At 49.8% G+C, this 25,602-nt stretch overlaps 1 protein-coding gene and 1 long non-coding RNA gene across 2 annotated transcripts in view; both read left to right on the top strand.

Annotated features, from left to right (window-relative positions):
- The window catches only part of LOC119431138 (ribosome-binding protein 1-like), a 31,373-nt gene extending 6,355 nt beyond the window's left edge, over positions 1-25,018 (top strand). Inside the window, exons 4-6 of the mRNA XM_037698611.2 lie at positions 23,633-23,797; positions 24,065-24,627; positions 24,748-25,018. Coding sequence (XP_037554539.1) covers positions 23,633-23,797; positions 24,065-24,627; positions 24,748-24,872 — 853 coding nt within the window. The 3' untranslated portion in view covers positions 24,873-25,018. The remainder of the gene's footprint in view (positions 1-23,632; positions 23,798-24,064; positions 24,628-24,747) is intronic.
- On the top strand, positions 1,069-23,621 carry LOC125940751 (uncharacterized). Its single transcript, XR_007463954.1, has 3 exons — positions 1,069-1,353; positions 1,885-5,198; positions 22,391-23,621. It is a non-coding gene; the product is annotated as an uncharacterized LOC125940751 (long non-coding RNA).
- Positions 25,019-25,602: the final 584 nt, after the last annotated feature.

The raw sequence follows: 25,602 nt of genomic DNA, 5'->3' as shown, positions 1-25,602 counted from the left end.
CGGCGAGGCAGCCTGCAGACCACTCTGTCGACGCGTTGCTGGGCACACCTGCCGCAGCATCGAAGCAGTAGCTCGCCGGAGCTCCGTGCGCCGAACCTCGCTGGTCGGGCTCACCGCAGGCAGAAGGTAGCTGGCCGAAAGCAGCTATTAGAGCCGCACTCCACTCAGGCCAGGACCGCTGTTTGATACCTTCGTAGGTGTCCCATGCCTTTGCGGCACCGAAAAGTCGTTTGGCTGCAACCAGCCATCTTTTGTGGTCTGGCCAAGCATGCCGATCACCCAAGGCATTGATGGTGTGAACCCAAAGGGTAACGTCATCTTCAAAGCCGCGAAAAGGCGGTATTTTTACGTAAGCCGGCTGCTGGAAGTCGCAGCGGCTCAAATCAGCCAGGCTACTTGTCGAGCTGCCCGAGGAACCAGTGCCGGTGTCCACGGACAGTGCGGTCGTTGTGGTAGTCGCGGCAGCCGGTTCTACCACCAAGGAAGCATGGACGGCATACCTGGGTGGCTGAGGAGTCGAAGTAGTGCTCACGATGATATTCTCGCCAAGGGAAGCGTGTACGGCGTTCCCAGGCAGGACAGGTTCAAGACGGTGAAGCCGAAGCGCTGTCTCAGTGTGACGTGCAACGGCGCAACCACCGACGGATGCGAAGGTGTTCGTCAAAAGCGTGAGCTGGTGATTCAGCTTGGCGATGGCTTGGACGAGATCACCGGTAGAGTCCGGTCCAAGAGCCAATGAGGAGGCTTGGAGGCCGTCCCCGGGTGGTGCGGTGGGTGCTTGCGACGGTGGTAGGGTGGCCGGCTCCATAGCTGAGGAAGCGTGTACGGCGTTCCTGCGCAGGAGGGACCGGGCACACTGAAGAACCGTGCGAGGAAACACTTAAGGCCGGAAAGTCAGGTCCGTTGTAGTTGACTGCGCCATTGTAATGCAATAACGGAGACACAGAGACAGCACCTGTTCCTGGGCCGGCTGTTCTATTCTCTGCCTCGTCGTCTTCTCTTTTTCTGAGCGCGCCCGCAGTCCGAGCGCCCGAGCCTAGGTGCATCTTTTTCTTCATTACACTATCAATATCCAATCAGCACCAAAATCTACACATTTGCGGCCATCAATTCATGGCGGAGGATTGCTACCACAATAGAGAGTTCTAGCATGTCTGGTATTCTGGTAAATGCAGGCGGACTGGGCGTTACCAGTTTGGTGGAGGCGCAAGCGTGAGTAGCCTGCAGGGTGCAGCATCTGGTTGCACAGAGCTCAATCAGAGAAACACAGAGCTAATATAGTCACGTGGATTCTAAGTGGCTGCTGGTGTAAATTTTTGGCAGCAGTGTAATCATAAGCACGTCTTTTTAGATGTTTCTGGATGGCCTTTGAGCAACGGAAGCGGAAACAGCGCGAACATGCCGTCTCGTTCACAGTGTGCTCGTACTCACGGTTAGAAAGAGCAAATCCAACCAAAATACTCTAAAAATACCATACATGACTGTTATTAATTATTCAATAAACTATTTTCGCCACTTCATATGTGCGAACTGCACATACTCTCGACAACAGCGACGTGCTTGTGTTCATTCCTTCCTCCATGTTGTCTAGTACACTCTCCCTCTACTCCATGTGTTGCCGGATTCCGTCATATCGCCGCCATTTCGCAACATAAAATAAATTATAGCGTTTTTAAGTGGTTTTAATGTTCTTTAACTTTTGGTTACATGAAAACGAAAATAAAGATCCGCAGCGCGACACAATTTTGCGAGAAACGCCTGAACCACTCAACGGCCTTTCAAAAGTGCCGTGTAGCAGCGCGACAACTCCTTCGAGTCGATAGAGTTGTGGCGTTTCGAAGGCCGTCGACTGGAAGGCCTTCCAAATGTACCCGTGTGACACAGGTATTACACTTGGTTACAGCAATATTGGCTATGGTTAAGCTCTGCGCCACTAGGTGGCTGCACTGTGCAGGCCTCTCATGTTTATGCTAAAGCATCATGGAGGGGCTTTATGCCTCCGCCCATCCGTTGAAATGCCCAGCTCGCCTGCATTTACCGGAACACCGGTCATGCTCGGCTCTACAACTGAACACTCGCAACGCATGCTGCTTGGATAGCTATCACTGAGGACCGATGGCCAGGTGGCTAGCGGAGAGGTTGGTGAGGCTTTGCGTGCTGGATCCAAGACACCGAAAGTAGACACGTCACATCATGATACAGAGCCAGTGAAGGCAGAGCTTAGCCCCGATTGCTTGGCAAATGAGTTGAGAAAAAGCATGGCTACGGAGGAGGCTAACTTGTAATTGTCCATTTCTCTCTTAATATAAGACACTTCACTTGAATTGTGGCGCAAATGTTTAACTGTAGCTATACCTTATGGGTCTACAAAATTTGTAGATGATGTATGATGTCATACATTGGTGTCTATACCCTTTAAAGATGTAAGGTGGGCATAATATGAACTATCATTACTTACAACTTGAGTGTGGCTGCAAACATTGCATCAGGCTACTTTGTTGGTATTGGTTTAACCCTTTTATGCCACTGTTTTTTTCCAGAAAACACCAAAATTTCCGCAAATTTTCTTGACTGATTTATTGTGAACAGTGTTCTTTACTGCACGGGGGTAAGAGTCCTGCATTAATTGTACCATCTTGTGCCAGCCCTGCACCAAAACACAAAGGTCGAATGAAATTGCTAATTTTGAGACTTCATTCAGGATGTGCACATTCAGTGGCAATCACACAGCCATAGCCATGCATTGTCTAGCGTTTAGGCCTGGAATCCAAGCCTAAGCAATCCATTTCAGCGTCAGTGTCTTCTATTTCAGCGTCAGATTCAGGTGGTACCTTGCAACTTGGCCGCAAGGAAATGAAAATAGTTTTGTGCTACAATTAGAGTTGGGAGAATTTAGACAAGAACATTGCTAAAATTTCCACAAAATCCACACGTAAGCCACCAAGAAACCGGGACAGTACTTGAAGCACCAAAATGCATTGTTTTTAGTAGCATCAATATGTTGATCACGCTCTGGCCAGCAAAACATATGCAGCTTTATTCCCTACCATTCAAATAAAATGTTAAGTTTATCACAAGATGTTGAGCTTAACTTGCTTTTTCTCCTCTAAGATAATCTTGAAGTTGGATGAAGAACAAGAGCTGTTCTAAATGAATACTTGCCAATGGTTCTCAAGGACACATACATGTGTCCGCACATATAAAGCTAAAGCATATAGATTAAACTCGGAGGGAAGGAGCTAAGGAGTCTGAAAGGAACCCACACAAATGCTTCCTTTGTTTCTTGCATGGGCTCAGCATATGCAGCTTTGTGGGACTTTGCCAGACAGGTATTGAATGACTTCACACCTGGATATATTAGAACCCTGTGCAGCATACACTACAGTACACACGAGACAAAAAATACTGCATGCCAAGTGGCAACGTCCGGATGGATTTACGGCAAACCTGTGACATTGCGCGAGTGAATGCCCGAAATGAAAATACTAAATGCGATAAAGTCAACCTTTAATTTATTTAAGGGGGGACACGGAGCAAATAATTCCGATTTATGGCCAAAAAAAAAATGTGTTTCCAGATTATAACATTTTCAGGTTCCTTTACTATCTGAGAATGTGCCGAAAATTTTTTACCCTCATCAGCGCAGTAGAAATGCTCAAAATAGGGTTTTTTCAAAAGCCGGTGACTCCGCCCAAACAAAAATGTCCCGATTTCCTGCAGCTTCGTCGTGCTCGCGAACTGGCCACAGTTCACTCGTACGTAACTGCAGGGGGCAAGGTGGAATACCACCAGCTGACCACTGCTCGAGGTGATAGCAGCCATGGACAGTGTGAAAAGAAGGCAGCGGTCCTTGTTCCTTTTTCTTTGTTTTTTTAACACCGAAGCTGTTTAAGCTAGCCGTAAAAAGTATGGTGTTTACAGAAAGCTAGCCGCGCCGTAGCCATGGCACCCAGCGACGCCGCAGCTGCTAGAACACCTGGCGCAACCTACCGCCTGTGTACTGCACACGCGCCGACAGCGAGCAATGCTATGCAAGCCCGTGCGCGGCGGCACTCGATTAGATGCAGCCATGGGACGTTTCTCGTGTTCGCGCCAGGGAAACGCGGGTGGCATCGGCAGCAGCTCGATGACACTGCGTGCAACCGGTTTCCGCCGCCGTGCCGAGTTCTGCGCATGCGCCATGATAACGATTGGATCTGTGCATGCGCTGACCTTGAGGCAACAGTTATGTAAGCATGTGCGCGGCGGCGCTCGATCAGTGGAAGCCATGGGATGCCCAAAGATGGTTCGTACTCCCGAAGAGGAGGCCGCGCTTTGCAAAGCAAGGCTCACTGCTAAGCGGTAGAGGCAGCGGCAACCTAGCATCAGCCAAGTTGCAACCTAGTATCAGCCATAATAAGCCCCTACGATCGCCCAACTTCGCTGTTTCAAGCCTTGCATGGCCGAGTGCAAGCTTAAGCCTTTTTTTTTTTTAATATCTGCCGCAACTTTTTCGCGCCATATCGCCCAAGGCCCATTTTGCACCATTTCGCTCGAACCGAAGCTCCGCTTTTGGATACCTTCTTTCGCTTTTCTATGCACTGGTTATCTGATCGCTTGGCAATTTTTTCCAGGCAGTGCTTAGAAGCAGCAGCACCATGCAGTGCTTGTCACGGGCAAAAGCCAGGCACTTGGCAGCTCAAAAGTGGCCAGGAAAAAGAGAAAGCTTGCAGCTAATGTCACGGAACAAAGCTGAATTGAAGAAGGCCCAACATATGTTGCAGGAGAATTTTAGTTACGATAGATGCATCTTGAATGAGGTGATGCGCTTAAGGACTTTTGGAACAGTTTTTATCTTCTTTTTCATAAAAGTTTGTGATTGCAAAAAAAAAATCTACCGTAACTTGCACTGGAGGCGCAATGTTAAAGAGACAGCGGAGCTGATGGGCACCCAGCTAGTCCTGGCTTTTGGGCTAGGCTAAGCGCTACCAAGCCATCCCCAGCATTTTCCGGAATTTATTGATTATTGATCGATTACCGGTTAGCTATTAATAGATTGGCTATCGCAAGGTGAAAAGTAATAATGTGGACCATCACGTTTGTTGACGTGCAGTGCGGTGAGAAAGGACTCGAAGGCAATATTGGGGGCGGGTTGCACAGGCGGACATATAATTCACACTATTCTCTTACATAGAAACAAGTAAAATTCCCTAGTACAGGTTATCTGCTAGTGTATGAACTCTTACGACGCGGCATACTACAAAGTTTCACTCACTCACCCAATAACGCGCAAAGTCTGGGTGTCGCGGCATACAGCCCCCCCAGTGGTCGCTCACGTGTGGTCGGAACCTTCGTTGACATGCCGTATGTGGCGGAGGCGGCTTGGGTAGGCAGTGGCGGTGACGCGGCGACAGCCGCTTGGTTTGTGGCTCAGGATTCCAACGCCGGAAATGCGAGAGCACCAGCCTCCCGAGAGCACAGGAACTGCAGGATCTCGGGAACTGGCCAGGCACGGGACACGGACAGGACCTCGGTTCGGTGGCTTGCGACCCGTCACGAGGCTGCCCAGCGGTACACCTGGGTAGCCCTCTCGGGACTCCTTCCACAAACCTCGCTCGGCCCTCTTTCGATTGGCCCTCGTGGCCGCGTTTGCTCGTGTCTTCTTCTTCTTCTTCCTTTTTTTTCTGCCACCGACCCTCGTGCTCTTTAATTTGCCGCGTCGTGCCGCATATGTAGTTGTCATCGTCGTCGTCTTTCACCACACTACCCCTCACACAAGAAAGTTGTTTCACTTTAAACAACTTTGCCATGCAGAGTGGGCTTGCAGCAGGAGGACTTGTTGCACTGACACATAGTGGACACAGTGGACAGTTCACAGGTTACACGTAGTTCACACAGTGTTAAAAAAGAAAAACACGCACTTGTATATAAACAGTAACAGAGGCTATGTACTGTGGGGTCTCACACGGATGTGAATGTTCTATGCATAGTAATTTGGCTAGCGTGTATCAGTGTATGAAAGGTGCAATAAATGCCCTTTTGATTGTTTGCACTACTGTGTTGTTGTTCCTTTGTCCCAAGAACCCGTGTGAGACCCCACAGTACACACATAAAATTTGGATAACTAAGACACTCTGCTTAGGTAGTCTGCTCCAATATTGTCACTGCCTTTGATGTATTTGACAGTGAAGTCATATTCCAGAATCAGTAAACTCCAGCGCAATACTCTGTTGTTCACATGCTTGGCGGAGTTAATGTATGAAAGTGGTTCATAGTCAGTTTGTAGCAGGAAGTGCTTGCCATAGAGATAAACATGAAACTTTTGGATGGCCCAGGCCTTCCCGTTCTATGGCAGAGTAGTGTGCTTCTCTGGGCAGCAGTTTGCTACTTGTGTATGCAACCGGGTGCAGAACACCACCGTGGCGTTGCAGGAGGACAGCTCCGAAGCTTGTCGATGATGCATCTGTTTGTAGGACAAACGGCTGTTCTAAATCTGGGGATCGTAGAATGGGCTGCTCAGAAAGTAATCATCGTAGTTCGTCGAAGGCTTCCTGGTGACGCCGCTCTCAGACTAGTTCATTGGGCGTACGCTTGCGGGTCAGTTCTGTGAGGGGCGCTGATACCCTGGAATAATTTGGAATGAAGTCTCGATAGTATCCGGTAAGGCCCAAAAATGACCGGACTTCTTTTTTAGTAGTTGGCTTCTTAGTGGTTTCAATTTTCTCAAAGGTCACGATCTGCGGGCGTATGGCACCGTGGCCTACAATATGCCCTAAAAATTTCATGGAGGTGAAGTCAACTTCACTTTTGGAGGGCTTGATAGTTATACAGGCGTTTTTGTCTTGCTGGAAGAAACGCCGAAGGGTGTGAACATGTTCCCATGTTTCGGTGGCAATTAAGACCCGTCGAAATAGTGGTAGATGTTAGGGATACCGTCCACTACTTTTCTCATAAGCCTTGTGAAAACAGCTGGAGCTGTCTTAATACCAAAGGCATAAAGCGGAACTGATAGAGACCCGACGAAGATTGGAAGGCTGTCATGTGCTTGCACTCGGGATGCATGGGGACTTGCCAATACCGTTTCGTAAAGTTGAACTTGGAAAAGTACCGACTCTTGCCCACCTTGGCGAACATCATGTCTACTCGTGGTATTGGTACATTATCGATGATGACCGCACAATTTAGTTGTCTAAAATCAATGCACAAGCGCATGCTGCTGTCTTCTATTCTTCACGACCACCACCGGGGACTGGTATGCCGAGTTCGACGCTGCAATAATTCCTTGCTTTAGCATTTCTTGGACTTCACCTTCTACCGCCTTTTCAATTGCAAAAGGTACTGGGTATTGCCGGACGTGCACCGGCGTGTCCATTGTCGTTTTTAACTGGCATTCTATAAGGGGGGTTTTTCCAGGTACGTCCGAGAATATGTCTTGGAACGTAGACAATGTTTCCTTTGCTTCACCGGCTTGCTCATCAAGTAATTCAGTGGCAATTTTGACGTCTTGGTAAGTTTCTTTCTTTTTCAGTGCAATAAATGGCTGGTCGTTTCCTTCATCTTCGCGGGTGTTGACCGCTACAGCAGCTTGGTGTTCAGCTGATGGTAAGGAACATCTTTCCTCATATTTTTTTAGTAAGTTTATATGAAATGCACTTCTTCACGTGCCCAAGTCAACAACGTAATCAAGGTCGCTTCTCTTCTCAATGACGGTGAATGGGCCCTTCCACGTTAGGATCAATTTGTTGTTCTCGGAAGGTAGCAACAATAATACTTTGTCTCCCACAGCAATGTGTCGCGCCTTTGCCTTGCGATCATAATATTGCCACCTGGTGTTTTGAGCCCGCAAACAATCGTCATTGGGTGCCCAGCAAGAACGGAGAAGACGACGAAGTTGAAGATCCCGCGCCAGCTGGAGAACCGTTCCTTCGTGTCTGGCATTCTTCGTGTCTGGCTGCTCATACTGTTGCTTGCGCTTGCCTTAGCGCTGACAAACTGGTGGAGGTGCTGGGTAATCTAATCTATGCACCAAACCCCTCCGAGCCGCAGGAGCTCCAGTCCCATACCGGTGGTTACGCCTGTACACCGCGCCAGCAGAAGGATCCGTGGACAAGCCCCTGAGTTTGGACTCCTCCCAGAGACGATGGCAGCTCCGACCATCCCAACCGGTATGGAAGGCAGTACGCCGATTCATTGTACGCTAATCCATCTGCAAACGCCGAATCCCTTCCACGGTGCCATGCATGAGGATGGTGAAGATTGGCTGGTGCACTTTGAACGTGTTGCCTCGTTCAACAAGTGGCACGACGCAGACAAACTGAAAAACGTATATTTCAGCCTCAACGATGGCGCAAGTGTTTGGTATGAGAACCGTGCAGATACCCTAACTTCATGGGAAGAGTTCAAACGCCGTCTTTTTGAGACGTATCCGAGCCCTGATCGCCGAGAACGAGCTGAGCGTGATCTCCAGTCCCGTATACAAATGCCGAACGAAGGTGTCGCAATGTATGTCGAGAACATGACGCGTCCCTTTAGACGAGCCGACCCCAGCATGTCGGAAGAAAAGAAGGCGCGGTACCTGATGCGCGGAGTGAAAGAGCAGCTGTTCGGCGGTCTCGTGCGCAGTCCTCCCAAGACTGTGTCAGAATTTCTTTCCGAGGCCGTCACCATGGAACAGACTCTTCGGCAGCGGGTACCATCATACGAACGCCAAGTGAACGCTGCCTCACCTACGGGCTTCTTCGGAGCTCTCGGGGGCCACGTCGATTTCTTTCGAGAGCTCATCCGTTCCGTAATCCGCGAAGAACTCCAGAAGCTGTCGATACCTTCACAGCCGATGCTCAGCTCTTTGTCCAGCGTTGTCCGTGACGAAGTCCAGCATGCACTAAGAGAACCATCCTTCGACACAGAAGCTCAACCGCTAAGACCTGACAGCCCCCGTATGTCGTATTCGCAAGCTTTGTGGCAACCCGCCCCACCTTCCTCCCCGTTTCGCACCGCGGTCCCGGCCATACTACAGCCCGACCAAGCGGCATCATATTACCACGACAACCGACAGGCCCCAAGAAAATCAGACATGTGGCGGGCACCTGATCATCGTCCCCTTTGCTTTCACTGTGGCGAAGCTGGGCATGTCTACCGACAGTGCTCATATCGAGAGCTCGGACTACGCGGATTCCCAGCAAACTCGCCGCGACCTAGGTTCGGCCAGCGCGGATCCTCATCAGCTCGACACCAGTCCCGATCCCCTTCGCCGCGGCGATTTTCTCCGACTCCCTGTACATATTCGAGCGTAGGTGCAGGGTCGGTCGCCCAGCCCACGCCGGGAAAACTAACCACAGCGGCCTTCGGGGGCGAGGCCGCTCAGTCTGGACGTGCTCAAGGACCCCTGCTGACGCGTACGCGGACCGACGATACATCGACCACGACAGTACCTGCTGATTACGGAAGAAAAATTTCCTTGGTCATTCCTGTATTGCTCAACGGTCGTGAATTGACTGCTTTAGTGGACACTGGAGCGGATTATTCAATAATCAGCTTAAGAATGGCCACCCTACTAAAGAAAGTGACGACGCCTTGGAATCGAACGCCAGTTCGTACAGCTGGCGGGCACATCGTCACACCACTCGGCATGTGCACGGCACGAATAGAGATTCGCGGGTCCACGTTTGTTGCCAGCTTGAGCATTCTCCCTCAGTGTTCTTGAGACCTAATCATCGGCATGGACTTTCTTAGGGAGCATGGAGCTATCATCGACATTCGAAAACGCCTTGTCACTTTTTAGACAAAGAGCGCCGCAGCGACGACCAACACCTTGTTCCACCCTCGAGCACCTCTTTGTGTCATCGACGACGCTGGCACGTTACCACCGCGTGCAAGTGTCGTGGTTCAAGTGGCATGTGACAGACTCTTACACGGTGAAGCGGTTGCAGAAAGCAATCACTCTCTCCTGCTTTCTCAAGGTGTTTGCGTAGCAAGAAGCCTTATTGATCTCTGTGATGGCCACTGTGACGTTCTTGTCACGGACTTCAGCTACGAACACCGCCACCTTTTCCCCGGTACGGTCATCGCCTACGCCGACCCAATCGCCAATGTCACTCAAAGTTTTGTTTCCGAGGCAATGGGCACTGCAGAAGCACCTCTACGCAACGTCGACATTAGCCCAACGCTTCCTGAAGACAACAAGCAACCCCTGCGCGAGCTCTGCTCGAGTTTCACTCTTCCTTTGCACGGTCGCCGAAGATACGTCAAACGGCGATTACGAAACACTGTATCATCACCTATGACGACGCGCACCCCATACGGCAACAGCCTTATCGTGTTTCCCCGACCGAACGACATGCCATTCAAACGCAGGTGAAGGAAATGCTTCAAGACGGCGTAATACAGCCTTCATGCAGCCCCTGGTCATCGCCAGTCGTGCTTGTTAAAAAGAAAGATGGCACGCTTCGGTTTTGTGTTGACTACCGGAAGCTAAACAACGTCACAAAGAAAGACGTATACCCGTTGCCTCGTGTCCACGATTCTCTGGACAGGCTGAGGCGCGCGAAGTATTTCTCCTCTATCGATCTGAAAAGTGGCTACTGGCAAAGTGAAGTAGATGAGCGGGACCGCGAGAAAACTGCCTTTGTGACTCCGGACGGCCTTTACGAATTTAGAGTACTCCCTTTCGGCCTCTGTTCCACTCCAGCCACATTCCAGCGAATGATGGATACCGTTCTCGCTGACCTCAAATGGAAAAGCTGCCTCGTCTATCTCGATGATGTCGTTGTCTTTTCGGACACTTTTGACGAGCACCTTCGACGCCTTCGGAATGTACTCGAAGCCATTCGATCGTCTGACCTTGCCCTCAAGCCAGAGAAATGCCATTTCGGTTACGAGGAACTGAAGTTTCTAGGTGACGTCGTGAGCGCGGCAGGTGTTCGGCCCGATCCCGAGAAGAGTGCTGCCGTAGCTGCTTTTCCAGCTCCAACAGACAAGAAAAGTGTCAGACGATTTTTGGGCTTGTGCGCATATTATCGACGCTTCATTGACAATTTTTCGAAGATTGCAGAGCCGCTATTTCGCCTTACGCGTGACGACGTGCCATTTCTATGGACTGATGAACAACAGACCGCCTTTGCCGAGCTAAAACGTCTATTGTCTTCTCCTCCCGTGTTCGGTCATTTCGATGAGGACGCTGACACAGATGTACGCACTGACGCCAGCAATATCGGTCTCGGAGCTATCCTGGTGCAAAGCCAAGACGGGACTGAACGAGTTATAGCCTACGCGAGCCGCACTCTGTCACGCGCCGAGTACAATTATTCCACCACAGAGAAGTGCATCGCGGTCATTTGGGCTACTACAAAGTTTAGGCCGTATCTCTACGGGCGGCCATTTAAAGTTGTGACCGATCATCACGCTTTGTGCTGGTTGGCCAACCTCCGAGACCCTTCTGGACGATTAGCACGTTGGAGTCTGCGACTCCAGGAATTTAACATCACCATCATATACAAGTCAGGCAGAAAACATGAAGATGCTGACACGCTATCACGGGCACCTGTTGGATCCCAGAATCCTGACGAGGAAGATGACAGCGCCTTCCTGGGAGCCCTCAGCGGGCCGGATCTGCTCGCTAAACAGCGATCGGACACTGAGTTAAGGCCCATCATCGATCACTTAAAAGGCGGCATCGCGTCCATTCCTCGCTGTATTTCGCGACGGTTGTCGTCATTTTGCCTACGAGAGGGCATCTTATACAAAAAAAACACAGGTGCTGGCGACAAACCACATCTTCTAGTAGTGCCTCAAGCCCTTCGCGACGACATTCTATTAGCCTGCCACGATGAGCCGACATCTGGTCACTTGGGCTACTCAAGGACTCTGGACAGGGTACGACAACTGTACTACTGGCCTAGACTGACTGCTTGCGTCAAACGCTACATCAAAGGATGTCGTGAATGCCAGCGCTGCAAGTCACCCCTCTTCAAGCCTGCAGGCCTTCTACAACCTATCGACCCTCCGTGTACGCCGTTTGATCAAGTTGGAATGGACGGACCATTTTCCTTGTCTTTCTCCGACAATAAGTGGATCACTGTCGCAACCCATTACTTGACGCGTTACGCTGAGACGAAGGCACTACCACGCGGGACAGCAGCTGAGGTTGCCCAGTTTTTTATGCATCACATTGTGCTTCGGCATGGCGCACCGTCATTCATCATCACTGACCGAGGGACGGCATTTACGGCGAAGCTCCTGGACGACATCTTCAAGTTGAGTTACACGAGTCATCGAAAGGCCACTGCATACCACCCTCAGACTAACAGCTTGACAGAAAGACTAAACAAAACACTGGCAGACATGATATCTATGTACGTGGATGTGCAGCACAAAACATGGGACGAAATCCTGCCGTACGTAACCTTTGCGTACAACACTGCCACGCAGGAAACTACACGATTCACGCCGTTTCGCCTCGTTTATGGTCGAGATGTTCAAACTATGCTCGACGCCATGATTCCGTACGACGACATCGATCAGCTCGACCAGTTAGCTCCTGACGTCGAGGAGTACATTCAGCGCGCCGAGGAAGCACGTCAACTGGCCCGTGTGCACATAAGACAGCAGCAGTGTACAGATGCAATAAGGTACAATCTCCACCATCGACAAGTTACCTATGAGCCTGGTGACCAAGTTTGGGTTTGGACCCCCATTAGATGGCGAGGCCTCAGTAAGAAGCTCCTGAGCAAGTACTTCGGACCGTACACAGTGCTAAGGCGTGTCAGCGACGTGAACTATGAAGTGATTCCTGACGGAGACCTGCCATCGTCCAAGCGCCGATTACCACGTGCAGAGATTGTACATGTCGTCCGCCTCAAGCCGTATTTTACACGGTGATGTTCATATAGTGTACTGGTGAACAAACTTTTCTTTTTGCTGTAGTCGCGTCGTCCTCCGAAAAACTGCGAAGCGATTTTCTTTTCCCCCACCACAGAACGCATTTTTTGCCTGGTGTGCTTGACCGTATGTGGGCTAGCGCGTTTACATTTCTTTTGTGTGTGTGTCTTACCTAATTTATGTACTTTCCGTGTACGTCTTGTGTTTGAGCATCGAGTATTTGCTTCATTGGGAGGGGGAATAATGCCACCTGGGTGTTTTGAGCCCGCAAACAATCATCATTGGGTGCCCTGCAAGAACGGAGAAGACGACAAAGTCGAAGATCCCGCGCCAGCTGGAGAACCGTTCCTTCGTGTGTGGCATTCTTCGTGTCTGGCTGCTCATACTGTTGCTTGCGCTTGCCTTAGCGCGTGACAATATTTTTTTTGTGTCATTTTCGCTTTTCGAAGCTCCTCGTGGGCTAGTTGACATGTCTGCTAGAGCCGTTCCTGCAGCTCACTACGCAGCTGTACGTCGTTTTAATCTCTTCGTCCAAATGTTTCCTTGACCAAAGCTCCTTCAGCATGGTCATAGGCCCTCGTATGTAACGGTCATAAAGGAGGTCAAAAGGTGAGGAGCCCAAGCTTGTCTGTGGGACTTCTCTGTAAGCGAAAAGCAGTAGTGCCAAGTATCGATCCCCAATTTTTGGGGCTTTCTTGACACATTCGCCGAATCATTTGTTTCAACCATCCGTTAAAACGTTCCACTAAGCCATTTGCCATTGGATGGTATGGAGTAGTGGGTAATTGTTTAAAGGAAAGCAGCCAGCTTAGCTCTTTCATGAGTTGTGAGGTGAATTGTGTACCTCAGTCGGTTACTATTTCCCGTGGGATTCCAATGCAGAAAAGCATTGTAAGCAATGCCTTGGCAATCCTTTCCATGTCAATGCTTGGTAAAGCAACTGCGTCTGGGTAACGTGTCGCAAAGTACACCATGGTAAGAACAAATTGGTTACCATTAGCGGAAGTAGGGGAAGGGTATTCGATAATATCAATAGCGGCTCGCTGGAAAGGAGCATTGATGATTGGCATGTTTCCAAGAGGTACACGTCCTACCAGGTGTTTTGGGACGGTCCTCTGACAAATGTCGCATGATTTCACAAATTGGGTGACATCCTTCGACGCCAGGCCAGTAGAATTCTTCTGAGACCCTGTCGGCCGTTCTCTTTGTCCCTTGATGACCAGAGAGGATCCCTTCATGCGCTATCTTCAGGACGGAACCCCGAAGAACTCTCGGAACAACAAGCTGTTCGATTTCTCTTGTCGCAGATTTATAACGCCTGAAGAGGATATCATTCAGTAGTATAAATGTGACACTGGCAGATCGCATTGTTTTGGTCTTGCCGACGTCCGAGAAGTAACCACTGAGACTTCGATCATCCTTCTGCAACTTCGCCAATGCATCGGGAGTGACATCTAGCGGGTTTACAAGGGCTACTGGCAGCCTTACTGCAAGGTAATGTGACGCAGCAACTGTAGTAGTATCTTGAACTGGGTAGGTTTTCTCCTTGTTATGCGGCCCAGCCTCGGTACTTTCTTGGCAATGTAGTGCGGTAGGCTCCATCTTCGCATCTGTGCTTCCAGATAACTCGAGGGAGGGCCAAGCACCGCTAACATTGCCGAGAACATCATACAATGGACGCACCATGCATATGGCACGCACAGTGCCTTTAAAAAACGGACAGTCGCTTTGGACTTCAGCTTCGGGAAAGTATTGTGCAGATCTATCTAATAAATAGACAGTGCGCGTTTCTGTCGTGTTTTTGTTTTTGTCACTGATCTCGGGGGCATGCAGGGGTGGTGAGAAAAGGGGGTGAAAGACGCATGGCGACACAGCAAACAGATTTTTAATTATAACCCATGTGGGGTCTCACATGTGCTCTTCGGACAAAGGAACGACAACACAGTAGTGCAAACAATCAAAAGGGCATTTATTGCACCTTTCATACACTAATACATGCTAGTCGAATTACTATGCATAGAACATTCACATGGGCGCGCGACAAATCGAGGAAGTTCGACTCACCGCGACCTGATAGCGAGCGAATATGTTTGCCCCATGCTATGACACCATCGCCTAGTCGTTCGTGTCTACGGTCACGTGAACGGTGGCATGTTTGAACGTTCCGTAGCCATGCGAGGCGGTCTTGCAAAGCGTGGATCGGCGCACGCGCGGGACGTCTGCATCGTTCACCGTTCCCAACCCGAAGAGCGTAACAGCCCTTTTGCGCCCGCGTAACCCTCCGCCGCCGTAACGCTACATGGTGTTGGGACTCGGTAGCGTTTAGGCCGGTGATCCTTCAGCCAAAGGGATGAGTACATCCGGGAGTAAGAGCGAAAGAAAAAAGGGTTTATTCTACATATTTACAGTGGCTCCAGATATGGAAGCACACTCCAAGGGGAAGCACTTTGAAAGTCTCGGCTCACTACATGTCTGAGCACATATCAGAACACGTCAGGACACTCCACTGTACCCAAGGTGTCTCCTTATAAAACATTCGTCTTCCCTAGTTGACCCGACTAGGGAATCAGATGACCTTTATGCGGCCAATCAGAGGGGTTGTATTGTTCACTGAACTCCGCCTCTAATGTTGCACCTTCGAAGCAAGGACGAGGCAATCCGGAAACAGGGGGTTCACACTCCTTCCACGAAAGTCGGTGACTTAGTTTCTTGCCCTCCGACGGTCATCTTGCCAGGATTGGGAGAATGGCCTTCGCGCTAATCCCTGCTTCTAACGAAGGGTGGCGGTTGTGGTCGGTCGCTTCTAAGTGAGCTTCTTCGTCATCGCGTCACTGCCGGTGTCGGGCCGCGTCGCCAGGTAGGCGGCCGCTGGTGAAGGGGGTGGCATCGGGGGACGCACCCAAAGAATGCGCACTGTTGAGTTGGGGCACTTGTTTGCCCGTCTTGTCGGGCACTATCGCCGTCTGGGCGATGCCGATGAAAGGGCCTGCCTCGATGGGAAACAATCAAAGAATGCGCCCGGCCGATTCGGGACGCAAGAGATTCCTCCCCCGCCGGAAGATTCGACCTGAGGGTGACCAGCTCTCAGGTTGCCCGAAGCATCGGCGGTCTGTCGAGAGTTCGGGGTTTCTTCTTGAAATGATGGCCGATGACACACTCGAGCATGAGGTCCCAGCATTAACCTCGTTGTGGCCTTCTCCCTGGGAATACACAAGCACACACACACGAACCAGAGGGCACAGGCAAGTGCCTTGCTCGCACCGAGAGCCATCTGGTCTAGCGAACAAATCAATGCACCTGCCCTTATCTAATAATAGCACCAAAGCAGTCATCAAATCACTAAACCTTTGCTGATGCCCACAATTTTGAGATTAGACCAGGATTCACAACTTTCTCCCAACATCTGAGAGAAGAGCATTCCTAGTGACAAAGCACCACATAGCGCTCAAGCGCCCGAAATCCGTTAAATCCACCAGGCTTTGCTTGAACCATGTGGGGATCGAGGTGCCTTCCCGCGCCTTGTCCCCCAGCTCGTGCGTGGCTCGATCTCCGGGAACCGCCGCCGTAACGGCAACATGGCAAACACTGCGAGCGCGCCGGACCTACTTTCCTGTGCAAACCGTGCTCCCCCCCCCCCGGGATTGGACTTGCCCCGCGAGAACACGTCACCGGGATGCGCCCTGATTGGCCTCCTGCGCAGCAGCCTCCAGGCACCCTCTCCACCCAAACTCTCGTCCGCTAAGCGCTTCCTCGCTGCGGCAGATGCTCACAGGTCCGCAACAAGGTGGTTACACGAGACCTTTGTTCTCGCGACTCCTCGTTCTCGCTCTGGGCGGACCGCTACCCGGTTAGCCCTAGCACAACGGGCGCGCGTACTCGATCGGTCTTGCGGTGAGCCTTGGCCCGTAAATGCCGTGACTGTCGCACTGTGCTGTATCTTGGGTGAATAAACCCGTGTTGGCAAACTGACTCCGGAGCCTTCTCTGCGCCGTGTCGGAGAGTCGACGAACGCTGCCGTAGTGCCTTTGTGCGTTGCGGAGTGGAGGAGCGTCGTGTCCTTTCCTGACCGTCGCTCGTACGTTAAGCCCTGTGCAAACCCATCTCCACAACCAATAATTTGGACCCAAAATTTTTGTGCCGTCAAAGCAAGCTCTCGTGAACCTCTGAGTTCACCAAAACCAGATCGTTCTGCTGCAGAGAGCAAAGGTAGAATACTCGAAAATGCTCTAAATAAATGATAAATGAAATATCATACTCAGCACAAACGCGATAAACAGTTTTACATCCGCTAGTATCGCACATACTATAGTGCCATTGCGAGCCACATTTGCATCATGGATGTACTGTCAGTCGCTTTAACTTTGCAGACAAACTCACATGTAATACGTGTGAATCACGCACTAACAATTTTTCTCTTGTCCATATAAAGGATACACACTAAAGGAACAAAAAAAAAAGCTTGCGTAAATTACATGCTAACTTACAAGACTCGCGAACATTTCAAAAAGTGTGGGGATGCGCGACTCTCACGCGTCTCCTGTGATCCGGCTTCACCGTGTGGCTAGGTGCCGGCGGCGGTCGTGGTGGTTGCGGCGCATTGTGAGAGATGGCGCGAGTGTCGCGATGCTGACTGCCACCGAACGGCGGGGTGACTTGGGAGAAAAAGGTCAAAGGCGCTTCATCTTTGGCTTGGGATCGGCAACCAACAAGCACGAACGCTTCGCGCGTATGCCGGCCCGCTTCGCGGGACCGTCTCGCGAGGCTAGGAGCAGGACACCGGTATGGACGAACACGAATCGTTCGAACGCGCCGCCGTTCGTGTGACCGCACACGTGAACGACTAGGCGATGGTGTCAGAGCATGGGGCGAACATATTCGCTCGCTGTCGGGTCACGGTGAGTCGGACTTCCTTGATTTGTCGCGCGCCTATGTGAATGTTCTATTGGTATTAATTCGGCTAGCGTGTATTAATGTATGAAAGGTGCAATAAATGCCCTCTTGATTGTTTGCACTACTGTGTTGTCGTTCCTTTATCCCAAGAGCACATGTGAGACCCCACAAAAGTGAAGCGATAATCAAGCGTGCCACTACAGGCTTCAAGCCAATAGCCTGGACCTGACACTGCAAGCGTATCTCCTACAAAAAAGAAGCCTATTTGCCTAAAAGGGAAAGACTGGACTGGAAAAACATTTAGGCACGCGCGAACTATCTCTTTCGGTATATTGCTAAGCTTCTAAAGTAAACGAACAACAAATAAGCTCTAAATCTGCTTATTCAAACCATCTCAAGTCTTGGAGATCTCAAAACATTTAACCAAACACTAAAAATAAAGAAACAAACAAAATTATGTTTCCACAACATCTGTGTCACTTTTCATTCAAAGTAGCCTGTGGTGGCGCCATATGTTTAAGCCGTACTCGAGGTGGGCGCGGTTTGAGGGCTCTTGTTAACGAGGGAATACAAAGGGCACGTAGGTCATTCTCCTTGCTGCCCACCCCTGACACTTTACAAACAGGCCGCATGCCTTTTTGGCATTGCAATGCGGTTTCACTGCCACACATGAACAATTCGCGTCGCCTTGCCGGCTCGCTCTCCACTGTCATGCCTAACACACCTCGAAAAGAACTGAACTAGGGGGAACATAATTGGCCCCTTCGCGCCACCTTCGATTTTGTCCACCTTTGCGCCGATTGGCCCTTTCTTTTCTTTCTCGTCTGGTGGTTCGGACGCGCTCTGTTTGGAAACATTCCTGATTAACGTGCCGTTATTCAGCCGCGTTGCCCGGTCTGCCATATTCCTAACTTTGCGACGCCGTTTCATCCTAGCATGTTTACTAGTGCTCATTTTCAAGCCTTCCGCTTGAATCTCGTGCTGACTGGCACTTATTTCATTAGTCACTATTTCCATCTCAACCGCACAGTCTGAATAATTTGCGGGTAAATCGTACCTCTCAATGCTATCTCGACTGGCGGAGAGCTTCAAACACTCGGGGACAATGCAGCTATTTTCCTTTGCGCAACGTAGCTTGTATACCTGCGAGCTGTCCACAACTGCACTGCCTTGCCTACATTGTGCTTTTGAGCACTTTTCTGATCGATTGGACTCGACACTGGTGCTCTTGTCTGATGAATCGGTGTCACGTCGGACTTCTGCAAGAGCTACCTTCGCGACATACTCCCCGGATAACTGTGCCAAATCGTCCACAGCTGGCCTAGCTGCTTCTCTAGCATTCCACTGGCACAGTATCTCGTCGCGCTCAATCCGGTCCCCATCAACGGGTTCCTCAGCAATTATGCCACGGTCTATGGATCTGGCATCACCTATGAACGTACATTTAGGCTCATTGGGATCAGCCTCTCTTCCTACCATCAGTAGAACCGTGCGCGCAACTTCTTCACACTTTCTGTGCGATATTTCTGCGGGTGCCTGACATACCTGCTGCTCCACTTTAAAACCCAGTTCTAATCATTCAATCTCTTGATTGAGAGCATCTATCTTTTTCCTTACCTGCCTACTTTGTTGCTCTGCAATTTTGTTTTGTTCCTGCTTAATTCGTTCATACTTCTGCCTTTCTCGCTCTTCATGCTCCTCCTTTTCTTGTTCTTTCAGAATTAAGTTGCCGAAGTATTCAAAGTATTTCTGATCACGGGTTGCATTCTAAAATGCCTCTAATTTTGGCTTCTGACCTAAACCCTGTTCTAATCATTCAATCTCTCGATTGAGAGCATCTATCTCTTTCCTTACCTGCCTACTTTGTTGCTCTGCAGTTTTGTTTTGTTCCTGCTTAATTCGTTCATACTTCTGCCTTTCTCGCTCTTCATGCTCCTCCTTTTCTTGTTCTTTCAGAATTAAGTTGCCGAAGTATTCAAAGTATTTCTGATCACGGGTTGCATTCTAAAATGCCTCTAATTTTGGCTTCTGACCTGTCATCCTTTACCTCTACGTCGAGCTCTTCACACAACTGCAACAGGTTAGCTCTCGTCACTCATGACGTCCATGGTCACTACTTTAGGCTTTGGCTCAGTTATTCCACAATACTTGCTGCGAAACCCGCACAAATTTCGATGCAAGTAAATAAAAACTACCAGTGGTTCAATTCTGTTTTCCCAAGAGAATTTGAGGCCTGGAAAATATAGCAGGAACCAAACGCCTATACACAGAAGTAGCACCAAGTCCCCAAGTTCTCCTCCACCGCATCAAATCAGTTGCAAGAAGACGTAAATCCTGGGTCGCCTTTAACTGATTCCAATTCCAGTAGGTCTCTTTGTCCCAATTACTCCCACACAAGTATGAGGTCTGGCTTTAGTAGCTGGTTCAGATCTATGCTTAAAGCTGCTTTCTGCTGAGATGCGCAACAACCACAGTATCAAAATGGGCAGTTGTACACGCTCCATCAGTTTTTAGAAAGTCTGGGCTAAAAGATCCGATGACTCAACCGCAAAGTCAGGCACTCACCCTGTACCGTGGAATCGTGCTACGCTGCGTGCATCCAGCCGCTTGCGAACCAGTTGGCCATTGGCGTTGGCTGCAGGTTCCATCTTGCCGCTGTCATCCTGTCGCTCGTAAATCAGTTGCTGCTGACTGGCGTTGGCTGCAGGGTCCATCTCACCACGGCAATTCAGTTAATCGCGAACCAGATGCTGTTGACTGACGTTGGCTGCAGGGTCCATGGCTGCAGGGTCCATTTCACTGCGGCCATCCAGTTGGTCGCGAACGAGATGCAGGCGACTGGCGTTGGCTGAAGGGTCGATCTCACCGTTGACGTGAAGGTCGATCTCACCGGGTTGACGGCCACACCTTGGACGGCCAACGTCACGGACTCAGCCGGACCCCCAAGTCTCCCGTCGCTAGAGCGTAGCTGATGATGCGACCTTCTCGGCACGGAGCCACGTCGATAATCCACAAACAGCGCCGTTCTTCCCTTGATTACAGCTTGGGTCATGCGCCTCGAGGGCTCATGCCTTTCGGACTGCGCCGTGCTTCTCGTGCTCTTCTTCCTTTTTGCACTGCAGGCAGCGTCTTACATAGACAGTTTCCCCAGTAAACTGGTTGGCTGGCACAAGAGAGCGCTTTACTATGACAGTGTCGCAACCGGTATCTCTCAAAACAGTTACGGGTTGTCCTTCTAGACGCCCTTTTGCTGTCGGCATTCCTTCTGTTTGTAGTTTTGGCCCAACGGTGCTTTGCACACCTGAACCAATCTTTTCAGAACTGCGGTCTTCAGTGTTTACAGCATGTGTGCGTTGTTCTTGCCGCCTATCTTCTTCGGTTGGTTGGCCAAGTTCAGAAAGAGAACACGAAGCCTCGTTGTAGTCCTTCAGGTTTTTGGTAAAGCCTTTCAGTTCATGCCCAGGCTTCTTCCCTTTCCAACCGGTCGCAGCTTTAGATCCGCTAGTCCTAGACCAGCAGTCTGACGGCTTGTGTCCTCGCTTGTTGCATATGAAGCAATGGGGCTTCGCATGACCGCTTGATGGATCATTAGCTTGCGTCTCACTCTTCACACACACCTTTTCTTCTCGACTTCTAGCCAGATTTGTCAGGCCTTGCGCTTCGAGATAGTGATCCGCTGTTTCTGCCAAACTGTCAAGACCTTTGCAACCTCGCTCCTTCAGAAAGATGGCAAGCTTCTGATCACATCGTCGCATGAATTGTTCGGAGACAACCTTGTTTCTCAAGGCGTCATGCAAGTTTTTCAGTTTTGGCCAACTCTTGCCAGTGATCAAAATACCCAAGCAACCTGCCTACAAATTGGCGACCTGTTTCGTCATTGTCGGGCTTGGCGTCTCGAAACTTGATTCGATAGCCCTCTTCCGTAAATCGAAACCTCTGGAGCAATGTTGCCTTAAGCTTAGCAAAATCAGTCGCGTCTTCAGCGGACATGCGCCCGACAACAGTGAGTGCCTCCCCCGTTGGACACATACTCAGAGATAGGGCTCACTTGTCACTAGGCCACCCTTGGTCTGTGGCCACTCGCTTGAACCTTTGAATGTATGCATTGAGCTCATCCTCAGCTTCATTGAAAGTTGGAATTAACTTGTGCGGGCTTCGGAAACCTTGATTATTCGCTTCCCGATCGGCTGTGACTTCTTGACTTGGCTGTTGCAATTCTTGCACGCGAAGTCGTAGTTCCAACAATTGGCGTTCTCCAGCTTGCCAGTCCAACTCTCGTGCATGGTCCTCTTTGGCAGCCTCACGCTCTTGTGAACGGCGTTCTCTTTCTCTGCTACGCTCCCCATCTATCCACTGCTGGAGTGCCTTGCCTGTGTGTCCCAACTCTTTATCAAGACCTATCAGTTTTTCGGCATCCATCTTCAACCGCCGCACGCGAACAAAGTGAGACTCTCAAAGGTGTTACGAGAGCTTAGTCCTGTTCGTGGATGCGAGATAAAGTAAAGGAATTACGTGGACCGTCACGTTTGTTGACGTGTGGTGTGTTGAGAAAGGACTCGAAGGCGATATTGGGGCGGGTTGCACAAGCGGACGTATAATTCACACTATTCTCTTACATAGAAACAAGTAAGATTCCCTAGTACAGGTTATCTGCTAGCGTATGAAGTCTTACGATGCGGCAGACTACTAAGTTTCACTCACTCGCCCAATAACCCGCAAAGTCCGGGCGTCGCAGCAGGCCCCAGTGGTCGCTCACGTGTGGTCGGAACCTTTATTGACATGCCGTATGCGGCGGAGGCGGCTAGGGTAGGCAGTGGTGGTGGCACGGCGACAGCCACTTGGTTGATGGCTCGGGATTCCGACGCCGGAACTACGAGAGCATCAAACTCCCCAGAGCACAGGAACTGCAGGATCTCGGGAACCGGCCAGGCACGGGACATGGGCAGGGACTCTGTTCGGTGGCTTGCGACCCGTCACGAGGCTGCCCAGCGGTACACCCGGGTAGCCCTTACGGGACTCCTTCCACAAACCTCGCTCGGCCCTCGTTTGATCTGCCCTCGTGGCCGCAGCTGCCCGTTCGCTCGTGTCTTCTTCTTTTTTTTTTTCTGCCACCAACCTTTTTTCTTTCAGTCTTTGATTACGAAAGCTCATTCAAAAGACACTTATTATACATGCGAAGCTAATGGGCACAAGTCACACCACATGTTTTGGGCATTCCGGAGAATTGCATGCGTTGCAGGACGAACTAGAGAATTGGTTAGTCTAGGCGTGGGCCACCATCGCGTTTACAATTGTTGCTGAGTCGTTTGATATATGCAGAATATCAAACACAATAGACCATACAGAGGACATGTTATGGTTCATAGACAGCAATAAAGTTCTGACCGAGAGGGATGACTGTGGACATAAAAGAGTAAATAAATTTCCATTCTGTGAAGGTAAAGTGCGCTGGTTTTGTATTTTTTGTACCAAAGCAACTTACTGTAATTTCTACATTAGTTTTAAACTTTGATGCCATATAAAGTGGTGGCATGTTTAATTTGGCGTCATTTTAGAGCAAACACTGTCAAATGAATCAGCGATGTGTCTGCATTTTTTCACCTGTTTAATTATTCGACTTGCCAAATAATTCGATCAGTTTTGTCCGTCCCATCGGAGTCAGATTATCAAAAGTCGACTGTACGATGTTGGTCTCTTGCTATAACATGCATCATGTCTGAATCTATCGTACCAAGAAACACTACTCCTTGCCAGACACGGTCACTGTGGGAGCACATGAGATGACTGCCTCCTCAACCTCTTTGAGAAAGTGGCTGCACAATTTCCTTAAAGGAATTTCACACACTGCCTTAAACATAACGAGAACCTCACTTTCTGGCCTTCACAGATCCTCCATGGGTGGTAAAGTGCGCGTAGATGACTCTTCAGCATCCAAGAAGCCTGAAGCCACCGGTGGCAAGACGGGCAAAGGTGACTGGAATGCAGCCAAGTCTTCACCTGTACCCAGTGCAGGCGGGAAAATAAGGCGCAGTGAGGCAGAGGCAGCTTCCAGGCAAGGCCCTACTTTTCTTGAACACCAAGGCATGACAAGTGTTTGCCACACTCATTGTTTGAACTTACTAACCAACGTAAATGTTTTTATTGATTGTAGAAATAAAGTGCAACAGATTTGAGCTTACTGGAAGCTCATCGTGTCATCACAACTGTGCAACACTGTTTCTACATTAAGAGCATGCAAAAAATGGCACGAATATAGTTTGCAAAAAACCTGTGTTTAGCACATCTGCAGGTTGACATTTCAAGTACACTTATGATGCAGGTCTGGGGGCAAGTCCACTTCAGGAACAACATCACGTAAGGGTGATGTGGGCACGCCAAAGCAGAGTGCATCCTCTACCAGCAAGGTTAAGCCAGAGCATGCACATGGCAAGGTTAAAAATGACAGCACACCAAGTCACAAGACTGGCCGGCTAGAGTCACCAGCATCAAGTAATACCAAAGCACAGAGAGCTGATATCAGCAATTCACACAACCAAGGTACGCCAAGAATTAAAGCCAAATCAGACACAAAGTCGTCAAAGACATCAGAGACAAAGTCCGACAGTAAGCATCAAGACGGGCTGCACGACAAGCACAAGCAGTCCTTCACAAAAGGTTCCAGAGGTGAGAGCAAAGCAGATTCTAAGGATGGCAAGGCAGATTCCAAGGCTGAATCCAAGGGGGAAAGCAAGGATCATCCCAGAGGAGAGCCCAAAGGTGGAGGAGGAGCCAAAGGGGACAGCACTTCAGTCGGAACCAAACGGAGTGAACCCTCTAAAGCAAAGGAACTGCCTGGGCGCAAATCTGAAGGGAGAAGTAAAGCAGATGACGATACCAATCCAGGTAAGTTACTACAATGCATCTTGCCTGCATTGTGTTCAGCTGTAAATTTTTAATATAAAGCATGTAACAATGCTATAGCTGTCTGTTCCGTAGCCTGAATGATAGTCCACTCTGTTTCAGTCAAGGGGTCCAGCAGGCAGGTGAAAGAGGAGCCACAGGAGACTGCACCCAAACGCAAACGCACCGCTCGACTCGATACTCCCAAGACCAACAGCCCGCAAGTCACCAAGTCAAGACGAAGGTGATCCTGTCACTACCAAAGCTAAAGAATGCTGTTCTTCATAGCCGTCATGTGTGCCTTTGAGGCATCAGCACCAGTGTAGCAAATACATGGGAAGCCAAGTTGAGACTTGAATAAAGCTGGAGAACCATTGTGTGCCAATTAAAGCATGGTATTTAGTGCATGAGACAGATATTTGCACCATTCTACATGGTTTCGAAAAGGGAATTCATAATTTGAAGGCAATCGTAACGTAAGAAAAAAAATTCAACAATTCAGCAAGTATAGACAATAGCTTGATTTGGTTTTCCCGAAGACACACCAGAGTGTCTGTCTAGCTACCTGGGAGACCGGGAGAAGTTGGAGGAATTTCGGGCACCTGGAAAATTCAGCTAATCGTAAGTTAAAATGATAACAAACTGTCCACATTGAAAGTTCTTGTAGGTTGGTTACCTCGCAAAACTTACTTTTCGGGGCACCCCAAGTCAGCTTTCCTGCAAAATTGTCCTCAATTGCCATATCATAGAAAGTTATTCGTAAGTTGCATGCAACACTGACACACGTGTAACTTGCTATGCAGTGAAGCATCCTATATATTGTGGGGAGGCTTATTGATAATGGCAGAGGTGAACCCAACATGTAGGGTAAGCGCCAAAGACAAACCGAGCAGTTTTTTCGGGTTGGGCCGATTTCCCATGGGCAGCCACGTAGCAGTCAATAAAACAACCAGTTTATGTTAGTGGAACAAATCAAGT

This window comes from Dermacentor silvarum, chromosome 10, assembly GCF_013339745.2.
Source record: "Dermacentor silvarum isolate Dsil-2018 chromosome 10, BIME_Dsil_1.4, whole genome shotgun sequence".
Classification (NCBI taxonomy): Eukaryota; Metazoa; Arthropoda; class Arachnida; order Ixodida; family Ixodidae; genus Dermacentor; species Dermacentor silvarum.
Note: the sequence above shows the minus strand (reverse complement) of the source record. Positions and strands in the feature narration are given on the sequence as shown.